Source organism: Aotus nancymaae, unplaced genomic scaffold (assembly GCF_030222135.1).
Source record: "Aotus nancymaae isolate 86718 unplaced genomic scaffold, 86718_ANA_hifiasm-v0.15.2.pri h1tg000018l, whole genome shotgun sequence".
Lineage (NCBI taxonomy): Eukaryota > Metazoa > Chordata > Mammalia > Primates > Aotidae > Aotus > Aotus nancymaae.
This window is the reverse complement of record NW_026988430.1, coordinates 2,750,571-2,772,986: the sequence shown is the minus strand read 5'-3', so window position 1 is coordinate 2,772,986 and position 22,416 is coordinate 2,750,571. Positions and strand designations below refer to the sequence as shown.

At 54.2% G+C, this 22,416-nt stretch overlaps 1 protein-coding gene across 2 annotated transcripts in view; it reads left to right on the top strand.

Moving 5' to 3' along the window:
- SLC43A2 (solute carrier family 43 member 2) overlaps positions 1-22,416 on the top strand; it is a 54,804-nt gene that overhangs the window by 17,682 nt on the left and 14,706 nt on the right. For both annotated transcript variants that reach the window (XM_064378094.1, XM_064378095.1), the window contains 5 exons: positions 14,061-14,153; positions 15,599-15,732; positions 16,288-16,490; positions 16,794-16,940; positions 21,883-22,021. In XM_064378094.1, the coding sequence (XP_064234164.1) occupies positions 14,061-14,153; positions 15,599-15,732; positions 16,288-16,490; positions 16,794-16,940; positions 21,883-22,021 (716 nt within the window). The remainder of the gene's footprint in view (positions 1-14,060; positions 14,154-15,598; positions 15,733-16,287; positions 16,491-16,793; positions 16,941-21,882; positions 22,022-22,416) is intronic.

Here is a 22,416-nt window from a genome sequence, read left to right as displayed (position 1 = left end):
GTTTGAGGCCACGGTATTCCATAATTGTACCACTACATTTCCAGCCTGGTGACAAAGCGAGACCTTGTCCCAAAAATAAGAGTAAAAATTCAACATTTCAGAAACATGAATTGTAGACTAAACGTCTGTAAGCCTGCCAGGCACGGTGGCTCATGCCTGTAATCTCCGCACTTTGAGAGGCTGAGGAAGGCCGATCACCTGAGGTCAGGAGTTCGAGACCAGCCTGACCAACATGGTGAAATCTCATCTCTATTAAAAATACAAAAAAATTAGCGTGGTGTAGTGGCACATAATCCCAGCTACTTGGGAGATTGCGGCAGGGGAATTGCTTGAATCCAGGAGGCGGAGGTTGCAGTGAGCCAAGACCGTGCCATTGCACCCCAGCCTGGGCAACAAGAGCAAAACTCCATCTTAAAAAAAAAATTCTATAAGTCTGTCTTACAATCAGTTTGGAATATATTTCTTTAGTTTTTAAAAGATCTGCATATACCAATGTTATTCTTTTCTTAAAAAAAAGAACCGTGATAACTCGCCTTTTCCTTTAATGTATCTTTTGCATCTTTTGTTGTCATTACTTCGAGGTCTGCCTTATTATTAAGCAGTTCTGTGTTATTCTGTAATATAGATGTATCATCAGTTATTCAACCAGTTTCCTACCAATGGACATTTGGCTTGGTTTCCAATTTTTCCGACTTATGAATGCTGCTGAAGTGAACATCCCTGTGCGTGTATTTCTGTAAAATAAGTTCCTGGAAGTGGAAGTGCTGGGCCACAGGATTAGCATATTTTAAAATTTAATATGTACTGTTAAATGGTCTTGTAAAAGGTTACCTGGCTTGGCACTGTGGCTCATGCCTGTAATCCCAGCACTTTGGGAGGCTGAGGCGGGCAGATCACCTGAGGTCAGGAGTTGGAGACCAGCCTGGCCAACATGGTTTAACCCTATCTCTACTAAAAATACAAAAATTAGCTGGGTGTGGTGGCGGGTGCTTGTAATCCCAGCTGCTTGGGAGGCTGAGGCAGGAGAATCCCTTGAACTTGGGAGGCAGAGGCTGCAGTGAGCCAATATCATGCCACCGCACTCCAGCCTGGGTGACAAGAGTGAGACTCTGTCTCAAAAAGCAAAGCCTGCCTGCTGCCACAAGCCCACCGGCGTGCATACGAGTGCCTTTTTCTCCATGTCCTTTCCAGTCTGTTCCATTCATCTTCTAAACATTAGCCACTCTGATCTGGTGAAAAATGATATACCATGATTTAAAAAATGTCTTTCATTATTAGTAAGACAGATCATCTTATCTCTGCTTTTTTGGTAATTTGCATTTCTTCTGTGAATTGCTTCCTTGTGTCATTTGTCTGTTTTTCTACAGTGCTCTTGATTTTATTATTATTATTATTTAGTGACTTGTAAGAGCTCTTTCAAATACAAAGAAACTAGTGTGCTTTCCAAGTGAGCAAGAAATCTTTCCCTGGGTTCTTCAGGTCTCTTCATGGTCCATGAGTCGGCTTCAGGAGGGCCGTGCACACCCTTGGAATTCCATGCCAACACACTGTGTGTAGGTGTCGCTCAGCTGCGTCTTTCGGGAGGGGAGGGTTCATTATGTTCACTGGCCTCCGGCAGGTCTGTGTAAAGGCTAAAAACCACCGCTGTGGCTGGGCACGGTGGCTCACGCCTGTCATCCCAGCACTTTGGGAGGCCGAGGCGGGTGGATCACCTGAGGCCAGGAGTTTCTTGTTTTTTTTTTTTTGAGATGAAGTTTCGCTCTTGTCCAGACTGGCATGCAATGGCGCAATCTCAGCTCACTGCAACCTCTGCCTCCGGGGTTCAAGCGATTGTCCTGCCTCAGCCTCCCGAGTAGCTGGGACTACAGGTGCCCACCACCACGACCAGCTAATTTTGTATTTTTAACAGACACAGGGTTTCTCCATGTTGATCAGGCTGGTCTCGAACTCCTGGCTTCAGGTGATCCGCGTGCCTTGGTCCCAAAGTGCTGGGATTACAGGCGTGAGACACTGCGCTCGGCGAGTTCAGGAGTTTGAGACCACCCTGGCCAACATGGTGAAACCCCATCTGTACTAAACATACAAATATTCGCCTGGGATGGTGGTGGGTGTCTGTAATCCCACCTACTCAGGAGGCTGAGGTGGGAGAATTGCTTGAACCCGGGAGGCAGAGGTTCCAGTGAGCTGAGGTCATGCCCCTGTACTCCAGCCTGGATGGCAGAGGGAGACTCGGTCTCAAAAAAACCAGAAACCACTGCAGCAGGAGCATTTCTGTTCACTCTTTACTCTCCCACTGGAGGCAGAAAGCTGCCCAGGTTAGATAGTGACCAGGCAAAAGAGTTGCCTAGTCACCATTTAAAGCATTTGGCTCCCAGGGGTCTGCCCAAGGGAGGCTGGTGGTTTGTTCTCCACTGTTTTCATTCTTTGATCTGGAGCAGGGTCAGCAAACCGCCGTCACCAGGCCAAACCCAGACCACTGCCTGCTTTTGTAAACAAAGTTTCATGGGGGCAGAGCTGTGCCCGTTTGCTCCTGTCTGTGGCTGCTTTTGTGCTACAGTGGCAGTTACACTCTGGTGACAGAGACACAATTATGGCTTGTGAGGCCCAAAGGTGGTCTGTTATCTCAGCTGGGCGCAGTGGGTCACGCCTGTCACCCCAGCATGTTGGGAGGCCGAGGCAGGTGGCTGGCCTCAGCCTGGGAGTTCGACACCAGCCTGGGCAACATGGCGAAAGCCTTTCTGTATTTAAAAAAAAAAAAATTGTCTGGGTGCGGTGGGTCACGCCTGTCACCCCAGCACTTTGGGAGGCCAAGGCAGGCAGATCACTTGAGGCCAGGAGTTTGAGACCAGCCTGGCCAACATGGTGAAACCCCCTCTCTACTAAAAATGTAAAAATTGGCCGGATGTGGTGGCATGCACCTATAGTCCCAGCTACTCAAGGGGCTGAGGCAGGAGAATCACTTAAACCTAGGAAGTAGAGGATGCAGTGAGCTGAGAGATCCCGTCACTGCACTCCAGCCTGGGCGACAGAGCAAGACTCTAACTCAAAAAAAAAACCAACAAAAACAAAAGTTTACTGTCTGGTCCTTTATGGAAAAAGTTTGCCAACCCTTGGTCTAGAGGCCCCAAGAGGCTGCCAGGTCACTGTTGCCCATCTGTGGGCAGGGGCTGACCCTCCCCCACGCCACACCCTGTGGTTGCATGGGCCAGCTCTTTCTGAGTCATCTCTTTCCGCCCCTCCCCCTGGGCCCGGAGGGAGCTCCGTGGGCATTCCCCTGTCCCATGAGGCCTCTGCTGAGGGCTGCAGTGGCTGCTCCTTGAGAACAGACCCCGAGAGGGGAATGAGGTCAGTGAGGGCAGGGCTGGAGCGGTTGAGCAATCCTCGGGCTGACCGGGGCTTCTGCTGAGCAGAGCTGAATCTCGTTCTGATACAGCCAGGCCTTTAGAAAGCAGAACCGTGGGGATCGGCTCCCAGAGATGTGGCGCATGCAGCACAATGGCACTTTCTGTTTGTGTCTCCCACCCGTGTTCTAATTTTGGGGACAAAAGAGTCTCCAGGGTCGCCTTTAGGAATTTCTAAAATCCAATCTCCACCAGCCATGTTGGGGCCAGGGATGATAGCTCTGTGATAACCCAGGAATCAGGGATGGCGGCGTTGCCATGGAAGCATTGATTTGGGGGACTCCTGGGTCCCCAGGGGCTTTGTGCTGCATGGGCTGCGGTCTAAATAAGGGTGACCAGGGGCTGCGAGCTGTTGACCCCACTGGTGGAGAGGGGCCCCACATGGGCAAACGCCTTTTCCTCATGGTCCAGGAGGAGGCGGCCACGAGCCCTCCTTCCGAAGCCTGAGAGGTCGGCACCCATGGGTGGCTTTTCCTTCCCCAGTGGAGGCTCCGATGGGCGAGGGTGGATCTCACGGTAGGTGGGCTGCCCATAGCCAGGGCTGGCTCTCCCAGGGCCCGGGCCATTGCCTGGCGTCCCTGGAGGGTGGGCGCAGAGCACGCCCCGCGCTGTGGCGCCTCCGCCTCCCGGGGCCATCTGGACGGCACACTCGTGTTTGCTGAGGGCCCGCATTTGCACAGCCTTTCAACTCGCTTCATCGGCCCGAACACAAACACGGCTGGCAACTGACACGCTGTCGGGTGACCACCCTCCAGCCTGGAGCCTGGGTTGCTTAGAGATGGAGCCGCTGCAGCCAGAATTGTGAAGCTGCCGTTTCTACTCCATTGCCCTGACCCCCGTCCCCGTGGGTGGAACCGGGAGTTCTGAGCAGAAACCACACAGAAAAGCAGGTTGCAGAATGTCGCCCGGCTCCTGATGAAACACTTCTCTGTGGCTTTTCCCTTTTGATCCCTTGGTCTGACTTGAAACCTGAGGAAGACGAGCCCGTGGGAGTCAGGATCCGAGGGAGGTGAAGGGGATAAACAGCCTCTTCGATCCTGAAGAGGAGGGCAGGGTAGCAGGTGCCCCCAGAAAGGGGACAGGGCTTTAGTGCCCTGGCTCAGTAGACCTCGAGTCTACAGCCAGGAGAGGGCCTCACGACGCCTCCAGGCCAGCTCTGGAGGGTCCAGGAGAGGGTCCCGCGGCGCCCCCCGACCAGCTCTGGAGGGTCCAGATGCCTGGTGAGTGGACTTGCCAGCGCCCAGTGCCAACTCTGCCTCCCTGCCTCCTGTTTCTGTCCTGTGCTTGGGGACCCTCAGGCAGTCAGCTGCTTGCCATTGGTTTGGGAAGAATTTGCCATCCAAGGGTTCTGCCTCATGAATTTGCTCCAGCATGTGACCACGGTCAGGGCTGGACAGAAAGGATGGTGGCACTGGCAGGGCTGGACTGTGCCGGGAAGGCACAGGGTGGCCCTTCCCCTCCCCTTCAGCAGTGAAGCAGAAAGGTGACACAAGGACCTTCTCATGGGCAGTGTGGGCTCGGAGGGGCTGGTGATTTGGGTAGGAAACAGCCCCGCCTCGCTGAGCCTGCCTGTGTGGCCTGGTCCTGGGGTCCCGGCCTGTGCAGGTTGTACAGAACTCTGGGTGTGCCCCCAGCCACCTGAGGACAAGGCTCCCTCTGGAAGGGACCTGAGGGCCAGAATGCCACCCCCCACCCACTGCTCAGCTCCCGCAGGCCAGGGAGGACTCAGGAGGCCGTGGATGTGGAAAGTCAGGGCCGGGGTGCCATAGCAGCCCCTCGTTTCTGCCTGCGCTGGGCCAAAAGGCACGCACCTCCCGCATCGCAGAGAAGCTCCTCCGGGGCCGCCTGTCCGGTGGCATTGCTCTGCGCCAGAACGCCAGGGGAGGGGCCGCCTGCAGCTGCTGTTTTCCCCTCTGGGAAGGTCACACAGTCCGGCCTGTGTATGGTGCAGCCAGGGGCCTGAGAGAGAGAGAGTCACGGGCGGCGCTGTGTGCCTGAGGCCATGTGGAGGCCATGCAGCCCGGGCCGGCGGGACAGATACTGCCTGCTCTAGCTCTGACCCTCACGGAGGTAGCCAGAGGGCTGTGGGAAGCACCCAAGTCCTGGCAGAGGGGCTTGCATGCCCACTATGAGTGTGTCTGTGAGTCAGGAAACGGCCTCTGCTGAGTGTCTTCCTGGCATCTGTCACTGCAGCACGGTGCCGGCTTCCTGCCTGGAAGCAGACCTGGTTCTTCCCTCTGCCATCCCGAGGCTCGCACTGGGGCGCCCTGCTCAGCAATCAGCCCTCGCTCCAGCACCACGGCTTCCGAGGAGCCATTCTGCGCATCTGAGACTGGCAGAGGCGGGGAAGCTGCTGGGAGATGTGGGGAGGGACCCAGATATGAGGAGGACCCACAGGGTCCACAGGCAGATGCGAAACCACTTGCTGCTGTGGTGCGGACCACTGGGAGGGCAGCCGAAGGCGGCCAGCGGGAGGGGAGGGCAGAGGTCAGACAGGGATAAAAGGAGCTTGGGAAGGAATACAAGGAATCTCTAGATGAGACAGGGAGTGGTGGCACCCCCCGCCCCCCCCCCCCGTAGTCCCAGCTACTCGGGCAGCCGAGGCAGGTGGAGCACTTGAGCCCAGGAGCGCTGCACGGTAGTGCGCTGTGCTGACCAGCTGTCTACACTAAGTTCAGCATCAATATGGTGACATGGTGGGGCAGGGACCACCAGGTTGCCTAAGGAGGGGCAAACTGGACCAGGTCAGAAGCAGAACAGGTCCAAACTCCCTTGCTGATCAGTAGTGGGATCATGCCTGTGAACAGCCACTGTGCTCCAGCCTGGGCAATATAGCATGATCTCATCCTAAAAATAAATTTATTTATTTTTGAGATGGAATTTCCCTCTTGTTGCCCAGGCTGGAGTGCAATGGAGCGATCTCGGCTCACTGCAACCTCCACCTTCTGGGTTCAAGGAGTTCTTCTGCCTCAACCTCCCAAGTAGCTGAGATTACAGGCACACGCCACCATGCCCTGCTAATTTTTTATATTTTTAGCAGAGATGGGGTTTCTCCATGTTGGCCAGACTTGGTGGCTTACACCTATAATCTCAGCACTTTGGGAGGCCAAGGTGGGTGGATCACCTGAGGTCAGGTGTTTGAGACCAGCCTAGCCAATAATATATAGTGAAGCCCTGTCCCTACTAAAAATACAAAAATTAGCCAGGTGTGATGGCACATGCGTTTAATCCCAGCTACTCGGGAGGCTGAAGTGGGAGAATTGCTTGAACCCGGGAGGCGGAGGTTGCAGTGAGCCAACATTGCGACACTGCACTTCAGCCTGGGTGACAGAGCGAGACTCTGTCTCAAAATGAATGAGTGAATGAATGAATGAATGAATGAATGAAAAATAAAGCACTAGTTGGAGGGCGAAGGTTGAATGCTTAATAGTAACACACACAAGGCGTGGGATCCAAACTGAAGTGTGTATTGGCTGGGGCCACACGAGGCTCCCGAGAGGCAATGTGGCCTGGGGCTACGCACAGACGCTTGGCCTGGCTTGAATCCCAAATTTGACCATTACTACCTTGGCAGAGTTCCTTGACTTTTCTAATCTTTAAGTTTGGTACTTATTAAGTGAGGTCATAAGTGACACCTACCTCATACAGTTGTTTTTTTTTTTAATTTCGGGGACGGAGTTTCACTCTTGCTGCCAAGGCTGGAGTACAGTGGCATGATCTCAGCTCACTGAAGCCTCCACCTCCCAGGTTCAAGTGATTCTTCTGCCTTAGCCTCCCAAATAGCTGGGATTACAGGCTCCCAACACCACACCTGACTAATTTTTTTATTTTTATTTGTAGTAGAGAAGGATTTTTGCCATGTTGACTAGACTGGTCTCAAACTCTTGGCCTCAGGTGATCTGCCCATCTTAGCCTCCCAAAGTGCTAGGATTACAGATATGAGCTACCACGCCTGGCTGAGGGTTTTTAAGATCGTAAATAGGGTGGGTATTAAAAATAGTTGCTGTTGGGCTGGGTGAGGTGACGGGCAGATCACCTGATGTCGGGAGCTTGAGACCAGCCTGACCAACATGGAGAAACCCTGTCTCTATTAAAAATACAAAATTAGCTGGGCGTGGTGGCGCATGCCTGTAATCCCAGCTATTTGGGAGGCTGAGGTAGGAGAATCGCTTGAACCCAGGAGGTGGAGGTTGCAGTGAGCTGAGATCGTACCACTGCACTCCAGCCTGGGCAACAAGAGTAAGACTCTGTCTCAAAAAAAAAAGGTAGCCATTATCATATGTGTTATGACTTAATAGCAAGGAAAATGTCCTGGTCAAGCCACTGTGGCACAGCCAGCGGGGGAAGTGGCCTCTGGCAGGCGCAGCTGCTTTGGGAGGAAGAAAAGGAAGCTGGCTCCAGGCTACAACTCCGATGCGTATTACCCTTGACATAAATAATCAGCGTCCACAGAGACAGCTTTCTTCTCCTGTCCTTGTTCTTTCGTGGCCACACGTTGACTTTTGCCAGGATGTTTATGCTTTGGGTTTCCCTGGTCAAGGTCATCCTTCATGTTCTTTCCAGAGAGATTTCATTTGGCATGAATGCTAGGTAGTCCCTAAAAGATGAAACACACTTTCGACCACCTATTTAAAGACTTTTATTGGTCAAAAAACACCATGAGGCCAGGGGCGGTGACTCAGTCCTGTCATCCCAGCACTTTGGGAGGCTGAGGTGGGCGGATCACCTGAGATCAGGAGTTCACAGTCAGCCTGGCCAACATGGCGAAACCCCATCTCTACTGAAAAGAGAAAAAACTAGGCGGGTGTGGTGGCAGGCACCTATAATCCCAGCTACTCAGGAGGTTGAGGCAGGAGAATTGCTTGAACCCGGGAGGCAGAGGTTGCAGTGAGCCGAGATCGCGCCATTGCACTACAGCCTGGGCAACAAGAGCAAAACTCTGTCTCAAAAAAAAAAACAAAAAAAAAAAAACACCATAAATTAAGAAGTTAAATGACAAACTAGAAAAACTTATAGTATATAGAAGAACTGTAAATGTCTTTAGTTTATTGCTATTATTATTTTTTGAGACAGAGTCTCTCTCTGTCACCTAAGCTGGAGTACAGTGGCACGATCTAGGCTCATTGCAACCTCTGTCTCCTGGGTTCAAGTGATTCTCCTACCTCAACTCTCTGAGTAGATGGGATTACAGGCTCCTGCCACCATGTCTGGCTAATTTTTGTATTTTCAGTAAAGATAGGGTTTCACCATATTGGCCAGGCTGGTCTCGAACTCCTGACCGCAAGTGATCTGCCCACCTCTGCCTCCCAAAGAGTCCTGGGATTACAGGTATGAGCCACCGGGCCTGGCCTGTCTTTAATACAAGAGCCTTCACAAAATCAATATATAAAGATTGGCCGGGCGCAGTGGCTCATAACTGTAATCACAGCACTTTAGGAAGACGAGGTGGAAGGATGACTTGAGTCCAGGAGTTCAAGACCAGCCTGGGCAATAGAGTGAGACCCTGTCTTTATAAAACTGAAAGAATGAAAACAAAGAAAGATGAAGGAGACCGTGCTGCCCAGACCCCCGCAGCTCTTGCGCCCTTGTGGGCCTGTGCAGACCTCCGGGAGGACGGCGCAGGGCTGGGTGGTCTTGGTGCGGGAGGCTCCCGCTCAGCCGTGCCTCAGTGTTGCTGTGGCCTGGGCTGCACAGCACCTGCTTCTGCTGGCGTCGGCTGCGCGAAGGCAGGCAGTGTGCCTCCCTGGCTGTGGGGCTCGTCTTCGGTGGCGTGGCAGGCCTGAGTGCTTATTAGCCGTCTCGGGATCCAGGGAACATTTGGGTTCTCCTGGCTACATCTGGAAGCTTGGCTGCATATGGGAATGAGATTCCACCACTCTGTAAAATGCATGCCTGCAGGTTTAATCGCAGGTCAATTAAGGCCCCCTAAACCTGGAGTTAGTGTGTTGAACAGACCCCTTTGAGAGCTGTCTTGTCCCAGCTTGGACTTAAGAATTTAAAATCTGCAAACTTCCACTGTTTTCAATGCATTAAGAGAAATAAGTGCAGCATTTTTCTATTTCAGACATTTTACTTAAAAAGAAAAAAACACTGCCGGGTGCGGTGGATCATGAGGTCAGGAGTTCGAGACCACCCCAGCCAACATGGTGAAACCCTGTCTCTTCTAAAGATACAAAAAATGAGCCGGGGCCAGGCACAGTGGCTCATGCCAGTAATCCCAGCACTTTGGGAGGCAGAGGTGGGCAGATCACCTGAGGGTCAGGAGTTTGACACCAGCCTGGACAACATGATGAAACCCCATCTGTACTGAAAATGAAAAATTAGCCAGGTGTGATGGCAGGCACCTGTAATCTTGGCTACTCAGGAGGCTGAGGCAGAAGAATGGCTTGAACCTGGGAGGTGGAGGTTGCAGTGAGCAGAGATCGTGCCACTGCACTCCAGCCTGGGCAACAAGAGTGAAACTCTGTCTCAAGAAAAAAAATTAGCCAGGCGTGGTGGTGTGCACTTGTAAGTCCCAGCTACTCGGGAGGCTGAGGCAGGAGAATTGCTTGAACGCAGGAGGCAGAGGTTGCAGTGAGCCGAGATCATACCACTGCACTCCAGCCTGGGCGACAGGGGGGCACTCTATCTCAGAAAAGAAAAGAAAAAAACCCACCAAACTGGGAAGGGTGGAAAATCAGTCGTTACCATGACAACCCTGCAGAAGTGGCAGATGTGCTATGCAAAAGCTTAATGATACCCTCATACAGACCCATTCTTTCTGTATCTACAGGTAAAATTTCAAGGGTAAAATGTTAGGTGTCAGAATTGCAGGCGGATCACTTGAGGTCAGGAGTTTGAGACCAGCCTGACCAACATGGTGAAACCCTGTCTCCAATAAAAATACAAAAATTAGCCAGGGGTGGTGGTGGGCGCCTGTAATCCCAGCTGCTCAGGAGGCTGAGGCAGGAGAATTGCTTGAACCTGGGAGGCGGAGGTTGCGGTGAGCCGAGATCATGCCACTGCACTCCAGCCTGGGCAACAGAGTGAGACTCCGTCTCAGAAAAAAGAAGTATATTCTCTTTTGCCTAATGATTTTACTTTCAGGCATTTACCTTAAAGAAATAATAGTTTTAAGTCTCAGGTATGGTCCATGGCAAAAAAAGAAAATAAAAATAGTTGTGTGCACATATGTTCATCCTCAAGGAAGTCCATTCAAACGTGTATACACACACACACACAGAGTTGTTATTTGTTTTGTTTTTTGTTTTGAGACTGAGTCTCACTGTGTCACCCAGGCTGGAGTGCAATGGCTCAATCTCTGCTCATGGGAACCTCTGCCTCCCAGGCTCAAGTGATCCTCCTGCCTCAGCCTCCCAAGTAGCTGGGATTATAGGTGTCCACCACCATGTCTGGCTAATTTTTTGTATTTTTGGTAGAGACAGTTTTTACCATGTTGGCCAGGCTAGTCCTGAACTCCTGGCCTCAAGTGATCTGCCTGCCTCAGCCTCCCAAAGTGCTGGGATTATGGATATGAGCCACCATGTGTGGCCTGAGGGTGATTTTCACCTTATTCTTTTTATATTTTGCTCCAAACATTTTGCAATGGACATGCATTACTTTTCTTGTTTTTGAGGCAGAGTCTCGCTCTTTCGCCAGGCTGGAGTGCAACAGTGCAATCTCGGCTCACTGCAACCTCCACCTCCCGGGTTCAAGTCATTCTCCTGCCTTAGCCTCCCAGTAGCTAGGATTACAGGCACATGCCACCACGCCCAGCTAATTTTTGTATTTTTCGTAGAGACAGGGTTTCACCATGTTGGCCATGATGGTCTCGGTCTCTTGACCTTGTGATCTGCCCACCTTGGGCTCCCAAAGTGCTGGGATTACAGATGTGAGCCACCGCGCCCAGCCCATGCATTACTTTAGTAAGGAAAAGTTCACAATTTAAAATCACGATGTCGGTCTTGGTTTGAAGGCTGCCTAGTGTGGACTCCCCTAAGGCACTCTACCCTGCTAAGGAATGGCCCTGCTGACTAGAATCACATGTTGGGAAGAATTTTCTTGGTGCTTATAAGAATGTTCCAGGCGGCAAGAGACAGGGTATCAAAGGGAGCATCGGGGAGGCGCCTGCCCTGTCCAGGCCTGCAGGTGAGGGCCTCATCCGTGGACAGATGGAGAGTCGGCCTTTTCCCTGGGTTCTGCTCTTCCCCATCCTGGATCTGGTGCTGGGGAGACGACTGGGCAGAGCCATGAGCTCACTCACCCCAAAGCCCTGTGACTCTGTTGGTCTGTAGCCTAGGTAGGGTTAAGCCAGGCTTGAGGTTAAGAAGGTAGGGCAAAGGCCTCCCTGGCACGCTGTCTGCAGAGCATTCTCTCTTTTTTTTTTTTTTTTGAGACAGAGTCTTGCTTTGTCACCAGGCTGGAGTGCAGTGGTGTGATCTCGGGTCACTGCAGCCTACACCTTTCAGGTTCAAGTGATTCTCCTGCCCCAGCCTCCAGAGTAGCTAGGATTACAGGCACCTGCCATTATGCCCAGGTCATTTTTGCATTTTTGTAGAAATGGGGTTTCACCATGTTGGCCAGGCTAGTCTTGAACTCCTGACCTCAGGTGATCCATGCACCTCAGCCTCCCAAAGTGCTGGGATTATAGGTGTGAGCCACTGTGCCTGGCCTCATTTCTTTTTTTGTAAATGGAGTCTTGCTCTGTCACCCAGGCTGGAGTGCAGTGGCGCGATCTCATCTCACTGCTGTAACCTCTGTCTCCTGGGTTCAAGCGATTCCTGCCTCAGCCTCCCAAGTAGGTGGGATTATAGGCGTGTTCCACCATACCCAGCTAATTTTTTGTATTTTTGGTAGAGACGGGGTCTCACTGTGTTGCCCAGGCTGGTCTTGAACTCCTGGCCTCAAGTGATCGCCAGCCTCGACCTCCCAAAGTGCTGGGATTACAGGTGTGAGCCACTGCACCCAGTCTGACTGTGACCTTTTGATACCCTAATGGGTGTCAGGTGGCATCTCACTGTGGTTTTGATTTGCATTTCACTGTGATTAATGGTGTTGAGCTTCTTTTCATATGCTTAGTGGCCATTTGTATATCTTCTTTAGAGAAATGTCTATTCAGATCTTTACCCACTTAAAAAATTGGTTATTTCAAAAATTAGCTGGGCACAGTGACACATACCTGCAATCCCAGCTGCTCGGGAGGCTGAGGCAGGAGAATCACTTGAACCCAGGAGACAGAGGTTGCAGTGAGCTGAGATGGCGCCACTGCACTCCAGCCTGGGAGACAGAGCAAGACTTCATATTAAAAAAATGGGTTATTTATCATTTTATTATTGAGTTGTAAGGGTTCTTGTATGTTCTATTTTTTGTTTTTTGAATGACTATTGGGTGCTGTCTTTACATACTCTAGATGCAAGCTCCTGATTAGAGCGATGGTTTGTAAGAAGTTTCTCGAATTCTGTGCATTCTTTTCGCTTTCTCCAACTCCTGCCCTCAAGTAATCCTGCTGCCTCAGCCTTCCAGAGTGCTGGGATGCCAGGCCTGAGCCACCACTCCCGGCTCTTTTCACTTTCTCGATGCCATCCTTTAAAGCACAGAAGGTGTAAATTTTGACGATATCTCTTTTTTAACCTTGCAAAACAGGCGGAAATGATTGGAGACAGCATGTCTCCACGTGCAGACTGCATCTCCTCAGCTGCGATTAATTTGCTTGTAGGTAGGCAGGTTTGATAACACAAAATGGTTTAGTTTTTTTGGGGGGAGGCCAAGCTGGGAGCATCGCTTGAGGCCAGGAGTTCACAACTAGCCTGAGCAATATAATGAGACCACATCTCTACAAAAATAATTAAAGGCTAGCTGGGGGCCTGGTGCAGTGGCTCACACCTGTAATCCCAGCACTTTGGGGGGCCGAGGCAGGCAGATCACTTGAGACCAGCCTGGCCAACATGGAGAAACCCCATCTCTACTAAAAATACACAATTAGCCAGGCGTGGTGGTGGGCGCCTCTGATCTTAGCTACTCGGGAGGCTGATGCAGGAGAATCGCTTGAAGCCGGGAAGCGAAGGTTGCAATGAGCTGAGATTGCGCCACTGCACTCCAGCCTGGGCAACAAGAGCGAAACCGCATCTCAAAAAAAAAAAAAGAAATTTAGAAGCAGGACTCCTGGGCCATCTTCATCACCAAACCAGAGAGAAATGTTGAATTCTGATTGACACCTTCCAAAAACCTACCCTCTCCAAACCAAAAACAGTTTTTGCTGACATCTGATCTTTCTGGGATGCTGATATTTTTATTTATAAAATGACTCGATTATCCTCAAATAGATGCTTATTTTTAACAGGCTCTCTCCCTTTGAGGGCTTTGTTCTCTGGCATCTCAGCGTTACCCTGGAAGGATAAGAAGGCTCCTGGGTTCTCCTGGGAGCAGAGAGGCGGGGAGGGTTGCCCGCTGCAGTCAGGCAGCCGCTTATACCCTGTGTGACCTCCCTCCTTGCCCTTATCAGCCCCAGTGCAGAGAGGAGACACTTTGAGTGAGTGGTCATCACGCCTGGACTACTGCCCTGTGAGTCATACAGGAGGGGCGCAGGTGAAGAGGGGCCGATGGGCCTGGTCATCTGCCCGCTCCTCCTGTGCTTCCCCAGTGCCTCCTCCCGCTGAGGCTTCCCTGCTTCTTATCTCTCAGCTGCCCAACATGTTCGGAGACCTTCGGTCCACGTTTATTGCCCTGATGATTGGGTCCTACGCCTCCTCGGCTGTCACCTTCCCGGGAATCAAGGTGAGCACGAGTATGTAGCACTGGCGTCCATGCTAAGCCCTGCTCCAGCCTCCGTCCACCCTCTCTAGAGGGAGGCAGTTGCGGGCACCGGGGGTGACCCCTCCCCAGCACCCCCACTCCGGCAGGATGCACCTGGCATCACGAGCAGGAAACGAGAACCTTGTGGCCTCAGGGGCAGGACTCACACACGTGCTGTGGGCTGTGCTGCAGGCGCCTGTGCATTTCTGGGCTGGGGCAGGGAAAGGGCGGGGCGTGAGTTTGTCTCAGACTTGAATCTAGCTCCTGTCTCCCGCTGGCTCCCTGGGCCCCAGCTCCCCGTCTCCCCCACCCACTGGCGGCTGTTACTGTGCCGTTGCTCTGTCCGCCAAAGCACTGCTCCTGGCCAAGTTGGTTCAGCTGTTTCCCTCCCAGGCAGGACTCCGACCTGTGGAAGTCACACAGGGTCAGGATGAAGCAAACACCTCACAGCCCATCTGCCCGAGTTCCTACCCCAAATCCCGTGGCTCTGCCCAGGGCCCCGAAGGGGCTACTCCTGCCTCTGGCCCTGACACTGGGAAGAAGCCCCTTTCCTCAGGGGTGCGTGTGGGAAGGCTGCTGGCTGGGAGAGTTCAGACGCCACGGCACGGAGTGGCCTCCTGGGCATCGAGGCGGTGGGAGCTGGGACTCGGCGCCAGCCACCCTGTGGACTTGCCGAGATTCTTGTGCCCCTGGACAGGGCGGATCCCACAAGTTCCTCCTCCTCCTCTTCTCAGTAGCTCATGGCGGCGTCCTCCCTGGCGCGCTGGGTAACTGTCTGCCAGGTCCTCCCTGGCACGCTGGGTAACTGTCTGCCAATGCCTCGGGGACTCTCAGTCACTGCTGGAAGTCGCTGGTACTCATGACTGCAGCGAACGTGGCCAGTAGGCTGCCAGCTGGCCAGGTCCTGTGCCAAGCACTTGGCCAGGGCCACACCCAGCAGCCCCCACAGTGCTGGGGACCCGGGCCGGTGCATGCCCACCACACGGGGTCCGAGGGAGCATTTCTTTGTTCTCTGCCATGTGAGCTCTCCAGGGCTCGGGAGAAACATCCATGGACAGGGCCAGCCTGTCTTCAGGGAGCTCCACTCACACCAGACAAGCCGATGGGCCCGAGGTACCATTGCCTCTGCCAGACTGTTCACTAGAGCCCAAGAGCCATGCCGTGATCTCGGTGGGCCATCAGGAAGGCCTCCAAGTCGGGGCGTTCATGACATGCCAGGCCCAGATAACTAGCAGGGCAGGCACGGTGGGAGGACTGAAGATTGGGGGTCTGATGACCAAACGCCCAGGCTGGCAGGGCCGTTTCTCCTCATGCGGCTCGGCACAGGGACAGCAGGGGCTGCCGGATGCCCCTGCCTATCGGCTCTGGTCTCCCTCAGCTAATTCTGTCCCTCCCCCACCCCATCCCCACCCCATGGTGCTTGTCAGCTCATCTACGATGCTGGCGTCTCCTTCGTTGTCATCCTTGTGGTCTGGGCCGGCTGCTCCGGGCTGGTTTTCCTCAACTGCTTCTTTAACTGGCCCCTGGAGCCCTTCCCTGGGCCGGAGGACATGGACTACTCGTAAGTAAAGGTGCCCTGGGCCCCACCCCACCCCAGCCAGGGTCTCGGGCAGCCTACAGACACTCTCCCAGGCTCTCTGTCCTGCCTCCCGCCCCACTGAGCCGAGGTCTCGCGCAGTGCCCACAGACACTCTCCCCGGCCCTCTGTCCTGCCCCCCACCCCCACCGAGCTGGGGTCCCACGCAGTGCCCACAGTCATTCTTCCTGGCCCTCTGCCCTGCCCCCCCCGAGCTGGGGTCCCACACAGTGCCCACAGTCACTCTCCCCGGCCCTCTGTCCTGCTCCCCGACCGAGCTGGGGTCCCACGCAGTGCCCACAGTCACTCTTCCTGGCCCTCTGTCCTGCCCCTCCCAGCCAGGGTCCCGTGCAGTGCCCACAGACTCTCTCCCAGGACCCTGGCCCTATTCTCCACAAGCCAGGGTCCCGGGCAGTGCTCACAGACTCTCTCCCAGGACTCTGGCCCTATTTCCCCCAAGCTGGGGTTCCGGGCAGCATCACAGACACTCTTACAGCTGGGGTCCCAGCTGGCACCCACAGACACTCTCCCGGGCCCCAGGGTGAAGATCAAGTTCAGCTGGCTGGGCTTTGACCACAAGATCACAGGGAAGCAGTTCTACAAGCAAGTGACCACGGTGGGCCGCCGCCTGAGCGTGGGCAGCTCCATGAGGAGTGCCAAGGAGCAGGTGGCGCTGCAGGAGGGCCACAAGCTGTGCCTGTCCACCGTCGACCTGGAGGTGAAGTGCCAGCCAGACGCTGCAGGTACCCGCCTGAGATGGCAGCCGGGCGACGGGAAGGGGGCTCTGTGGGTATCGGCTCGCCCCATTCCCACTTCACCCCAAAAGGGGAGGCAGCCCCACCTGCCCCATTCTGCAGAGGCCTGGGAAGGGAAAGGGATTTGCCCAACTGATTTCACACAAGGGGTGACCCCACGGCAGTGCCAAGCCCATCACCCTCACCAGACCCATCCCAGGGGGCCTCCCGGCCTCCAGTGTGGAGGGATTTGCACAGCCCCGGGTGGTGGGGACGGTGTGCCTGGCCCTGAGCCCACAGCCTCTCCCGCAGCGGCCCCGTCCTTCATGCAAAGCGTGTTCAGCCCCATCCTGCTGCTCAGCCTCGTCACCATGTGTGTCACCCAGCTTCGGCTCATCTTCTACATGGGAGCCATGAACAACATCCTCAAGTTCCTGGTCAGCGGCGACCAGAAGACAGGTAGGCACCCCGGTCGCCTCCCAGGAAGGCAGTCACGGTCACTCCGGCCTGAGCCCAGCCACTGGCCGCGGCCAGGACATGTGAAGCTGAGCTAGGGTGGCAGGGCCGCGGACGGCCGCCTCCTGGGCACTGCTTGCCTGGCAGAGCTCTTTCATCACCACCAGCCCCACCCATTCTTTCATGTCCCTATCAGGGTTTCCTGGTTCAGGAGGGAGGGAAGGCCCAAAATGGCTGCCTGTGCATGGGATGTGGGGTGTGCGTTTTCCATGCCTGAGGGGGAGAGTGCTGTGTGTGCTGTAAAGGAAAACGTGGCACAGAACAGAGCCCTGCACCCCAGTGCAGCTGAAAGACAGCAGGTCACGCCCTCAGTCCTCTCAGAAAGCAGCACATGGGTTGCATGGACACCCTGTGCATGGAGGTCACGGTGTGGCTGGAGACGCCGGGGCAACTGGCTGACACTGATCTTCGTCCCTCACCGAGAAACAGGGTGGGGCACAGGCTTTCTCCAAGCCTGGGATCCAGTCGAGGCTTGCCGGCTCCAGCAGACACGGCTGATAACCCACACTCCACTTTTCCAAAACAACACAGGACTGCAGCTGATTAGAGGTTTTGATTCTGCAAAGAAAGTCAGGACTTCCTGGGGCCTGAGCTGAGTCAGCCCTAGTCATCCCCAGGCGGGACACACACTCAAAACCCTTTTTATTGGCAGCCTCCATGGGGTGCAACTGTTTTTTGATGGTTTACTTGTTTTTATCAAGGTACAGATTCCCTCGGCCTTGTGAAGAATTGGTAACCAGTTTTTTAGGGGGTGAGACATCCAGCTTTAATAAAAGTGAGATAGCAGACGGAATCAGATCACACATGCCGGTTCTACTGTGAAAATGGGCGTCTAGGTGGGGCGCAGTGGCTCAAGCCTGTAACCCCATCACTTAGGGAGGCTGTGGTGGGCGGATTACTTGAGGTCAGGAGTTCAAGACCAGCCTAGCCAACGTGGTGAAACCCCATCTCTACTAAAAATACAAAAATTTGCCAGGCGTGGTGGCAGGCGCCTATAATCCCAGCTATTTAGGAGGCTGAGGCAGGAGAATCGCTTGAACCCAGGAGGCAGAGGTTGCGGTGAGCCGAGATCATGCCACTGCACTCCAATCTGGGCAACAGAGTGAGACTCCATCTCAAAAAAAAAAAAAGGCCGGGCATGGTGCTTCATGCCTATAATCCCAGCACTTTGGGAGGCCAAGGTGGGTGGATCACAAGGTTAGGCATTCAAGACCAGCCTGGTCAACATGCTGAAACCCCGTCTCTACTAAAAATACAAAAATTAGCCAGCCACGGTGGCGAGCGCCTGTAATCCCAGCTACTCAGGAGACTGAGGCAGAGAATTGCTTAAACCCTGCAGGTGGAGGTTGCAGCGAGCCAAGATCACACCACTGCACTCCAGCCTGGGCGACAGAGCAAGACTCTGTCTCCAAAAAAAAAAAAAATCTGTGGAACACAATTGGGGGAAAGCCAATCTATCGTGTTTTTTTTTCCTTGTTTTTTTGAGACAGGGTCTCTTTCTGCGTTTCTGCGCTGCCTGGGCTGGACTGCGGTGATCTAGACACTGCTGCCTTGACCTCTCAGCGCTCCCCATAGGCATGCTGCCACACCCAGCTAATTTTAAAATTTTTTGTAGAGATAGGTCTTGCTGGGTTGCCCAGGCTGGTCTCAAAACTCCTGGGCTCAAGGGATTGTTCCGCCTTGGCCTTCCAAAGTGCTGGGATTACAGACGTAAACCGCCATGGCTGGCCTGATAAATACTCAGGCCCAGAGCGGTGGAAACTGCAAAGTGTGCAGAGAGCCGGCTCCTGGCCCTGAGAGGCACATCTTCCTGCCGCTGAGTCAGGGTCTTTTACGAAAGCTCTTGAGACATCTTTTGCTGCCCAAGAGGAATTTTTCCAACTGTTTCCTATGTTTGAAAAGTCAATTTCAGGAAGTTAGAGGAAGCCAGGCCAGAAGATTGGTCCGTGGCAGACAGGCCATTGGATTTCCCCGTCCTCCTCCCATGACCTGTTGCACCCAACACCATGGCCCTAGCTCTGCCCAGAGAGGCGGCTGCTGGGTCCGGGTCCCTTTCCCCATGCTCATGAGCTCTGTGGCTCCCCGAGAGCGGGCGTGCGGTGCTGCTGAGGAGCGGCTGGAACCAGCAGAGCCACCCGCCCGCACTACGCCCCATGGCCACCTGCAGCAGAGGCTCCCGGGAGCTGGTACCACACATAGACTCCGGGCCTTGCCGCCGGCTGCTGACTCTGCTGCCTCCCGGCGTTTGAGACCCGCCATCAAGCAGGAGTGCAGTTTCGGGAAGCCCTAACTAGCAAGGCCGCTGCCAGCTGGGAAAAGGCCGTCTTTTTTTTTTTTTTTTTCGGTGAGCTGGGGTCTTGCTCTGCCACCCAGGCTGGAGTGAGTGGTGCAATTCACAGCTCACCGCAGCCTCCAGCTCATGGGCTCAAGGGATCCTCCCACCTCGGCCTGCTAAGTATCTGGGACTATGGGTGTATGCCACCACGCCTGGCTAATTTTTTTTTCATAAAGACCAATTCTCTCAATTTTAACCAGGCTGGTCTAGAACTCCTGGGCTCAGGCAGTTCTCCCACCTCAGCCTCCCAAAGTGCTGAGATTACAGTCATGAGCCACAGTGCCCACCCAAAAATGCAGTCAATTTTTTTTTTTTTGAGACAGATTTGCACTCTTGTTGCCCAGGCTGGAGTGCAGTGGTGCGATCTCGGCTCACTGCAACCTCCACCTCCCAGGTTCAAGTGATTTTCCTGCCTCAGCCTCCCAAGTAGCTGGGATTACAGGCATGTGCCACCACACCTGGCTGATTTTTGTATTTTTAGTAGAGACAGGTGTCACCATGTTGGTCAGGCTGGTCTTGAACTCCTGAGCTCAGGTGATCCTCCCACCTCGGCCCCCGGAAGTGCTGGGATTACAGGTGTGAGCCACCTCGCCCGGGCGAAAATGCAGCCTTGAGGTGTTTGGCAGCCGGAGTGGGCACTGCTGCCTCATCCTCCCACCCACCCTCAGGGTGTGGCACTTGCTAGGAAGAAGCAGGGTGTTGAGAAACCAGAATCCAGGATCACCAGTGCTTGGGGATTTGAGGCCTCAAAGTGAGAACGGGGTGCAGAGGCCATTCGTAGCCAGATGGGTTGGGTCCCCCTGCCCCCCGCTAGTCAGGGCCACCTGTCCTGCCCTGCCTTTGTACAGAGTTGACAGGTGACAAGTTCTTCTATTGTCCTTGATTCGATAACAGTCTAGGAGTTAAAATAGATACTATCATCTATTACATCATCATTTAAGATAGATACAATCATCAGATACAACTGAAAAACGAGGCCTAGAGTGATGGAGTCACTTGTTCAAGGTCAGAGCCGGGACTCACATATGGGTCTCAGGTCACTGGAGCTGCATGGCCCTCTAGACTGGCACATTCCACTCGGAGCAGCAGCTCAGGGCCACCGGGCCTCAGTAGCAGGGGCCACGGCCCGAGGCAGGGGAGCAGGCCCGGGCACCGTCTCCGTTTCCTAACAGAGTGGAAAGGAGGCCACTCTGGCCATCTGGGGGAGACCTGTGGTGTCAGATGCCTTAGCCGGGCATCTGGGGCAGGTTCTGTGTCCTTTCCCTGTCTCTGAGCCAGTAGGGCAGGCGGGAGCTATGACATAGCCACTCCTGCAGGCCGTGGCAGCAGGGACTTGGATTGCACCAGGCCTTGCACTCACCCACCACTTCGTACCACGATACCCCCAAGCATCACGGGCCTGACTCACCAGCCCGCCTGTGACCTAGCACCAGCAGACAGGAGGATGTCTGCAGGGCCTGGGCCGGGCGCTGTTCCGAGTCCACTTCCAGGTGCCTGGCTGAAGCTCGCTGCCCCCCACAGGGCCCCAAGTCATGCTTGGTGGGAAACGGAGTGTGTGCTGGGCCCGAAGGAGCCCGCCTCTTCCCCAATCTCTGCAGCACTCAGGTTTCTGTCACTAACCTCAATTCTTTCTGCTTTTTCACTTGTGCTATCTTGATGCAGTGATGGCCACGGGTAAGTGGTAGGGGGGTGTCAGGGAACCTTATGACATCCTCACCCATCCAGTCTGTTCAACCCAGAAGCTCCTTGCCTCAAGCTCCAGACATCCCTCCTGGCTAAAGCCGTGGGGGTAGAGGGGGCAGTCAACACTCAGCGTCTGTTTTCCTGGAAAACCCACTGTAGTTGTAAGTCTTTGAACACGGAAGCCCTCCCACTAGACCCCCTTGAGCGGTGCCTTCCTGGGGTGTTTCTAGAAGCAGAAACTAGTGGCCAGTGGCTTAGAATGCCTCTGTCACGGGCATCGGCAGCTGTGGAGCTCCCACGTCCCGACGGCTTCCCGAAGCTCTGGGAAGGCCATTGTGACACCCGGGCACGGTGGTTCACACCTGTCATCCCAGCACTTTGGGAGGCTGAGGCAGATGGATCACAAGGTCAGGAGATCGAGACTATCCTGGCCAACATGGTGAAACCCTGTCTCTACTAAAAATACCAAAAGAAAAAAAAATCGGGCATGGTGGTGAATGCCTGTAATCCCAGCTACTCGAGAGGCTGAGGCAGAGAATCACTTGAACCAGGGAGTCGGAGGTTGCAGTGAGCCAAGATCGCACCACTGCACTCCAGCCTGGGCAACAAGAGCGAGACCCCATCTCAAGAAAAAAGAAAAAAAAGAAAGAAGCACAGGATTTGGAGCTTAGAAGAAGGTTCCCTGCCCCATTCCAGCCTCGACTTCAGAGTTAAGGCTTCTGGGTTCCCTGCAAGACTCACAGTTACGGGGTTCTGGGGCAGACCCCCAAAGATCCTGTTGGCACCAGCCCCTTCCCAGCTGGTGCCCAGTCCCTGCCCCCAGGGCTGTCTGCCGGGACCCCCGTGATGCAGCCCCTTCCCCCGCAGTTGGCCTCTACACCTCCATCTTTGGCGTGCTCCAGCTGCTGTGCCTGCTCACGGCACCCGTCATCGGCTACATCATGGACTGGAGGCTGAAGGAGTGTGAAGACGCCTCCGAGGAGCCCGAGGACAAAGACGCCACCCAGTGCGTAGGCCCCCAGCCCTCGGCCCTGCACAGAGACCCCAGAGCTGCGTGTCAGGCAGGCGGGGCTGGGCAGGTGGGAGGGAGAGAGGGGTGCACTCCAGCTCCTCTCCGGGTCCTTCCACTCACTCAGCTCAACTCCCCTCTTTATGGAAATTTATTAAGCTGCTCCCCTCTTTATGGAAATTCCTTGGTATGCTGAAGTTTGAGGCTGAGTCTGCTGACTTATGCCTATAATCCCAGCACTTTAAAAGGCCGAGGCTGGAAGATTACTTGAGGTCGGGAGTTCGAGACTATCCTGGCAAACATGGCCAGCCCCCTATCTTTACAAAAATTTAATAATTGGCCAGGCCTGGTGGTTCATGCCTACAATACCAACACCTTGGAAGTTCGAGGTG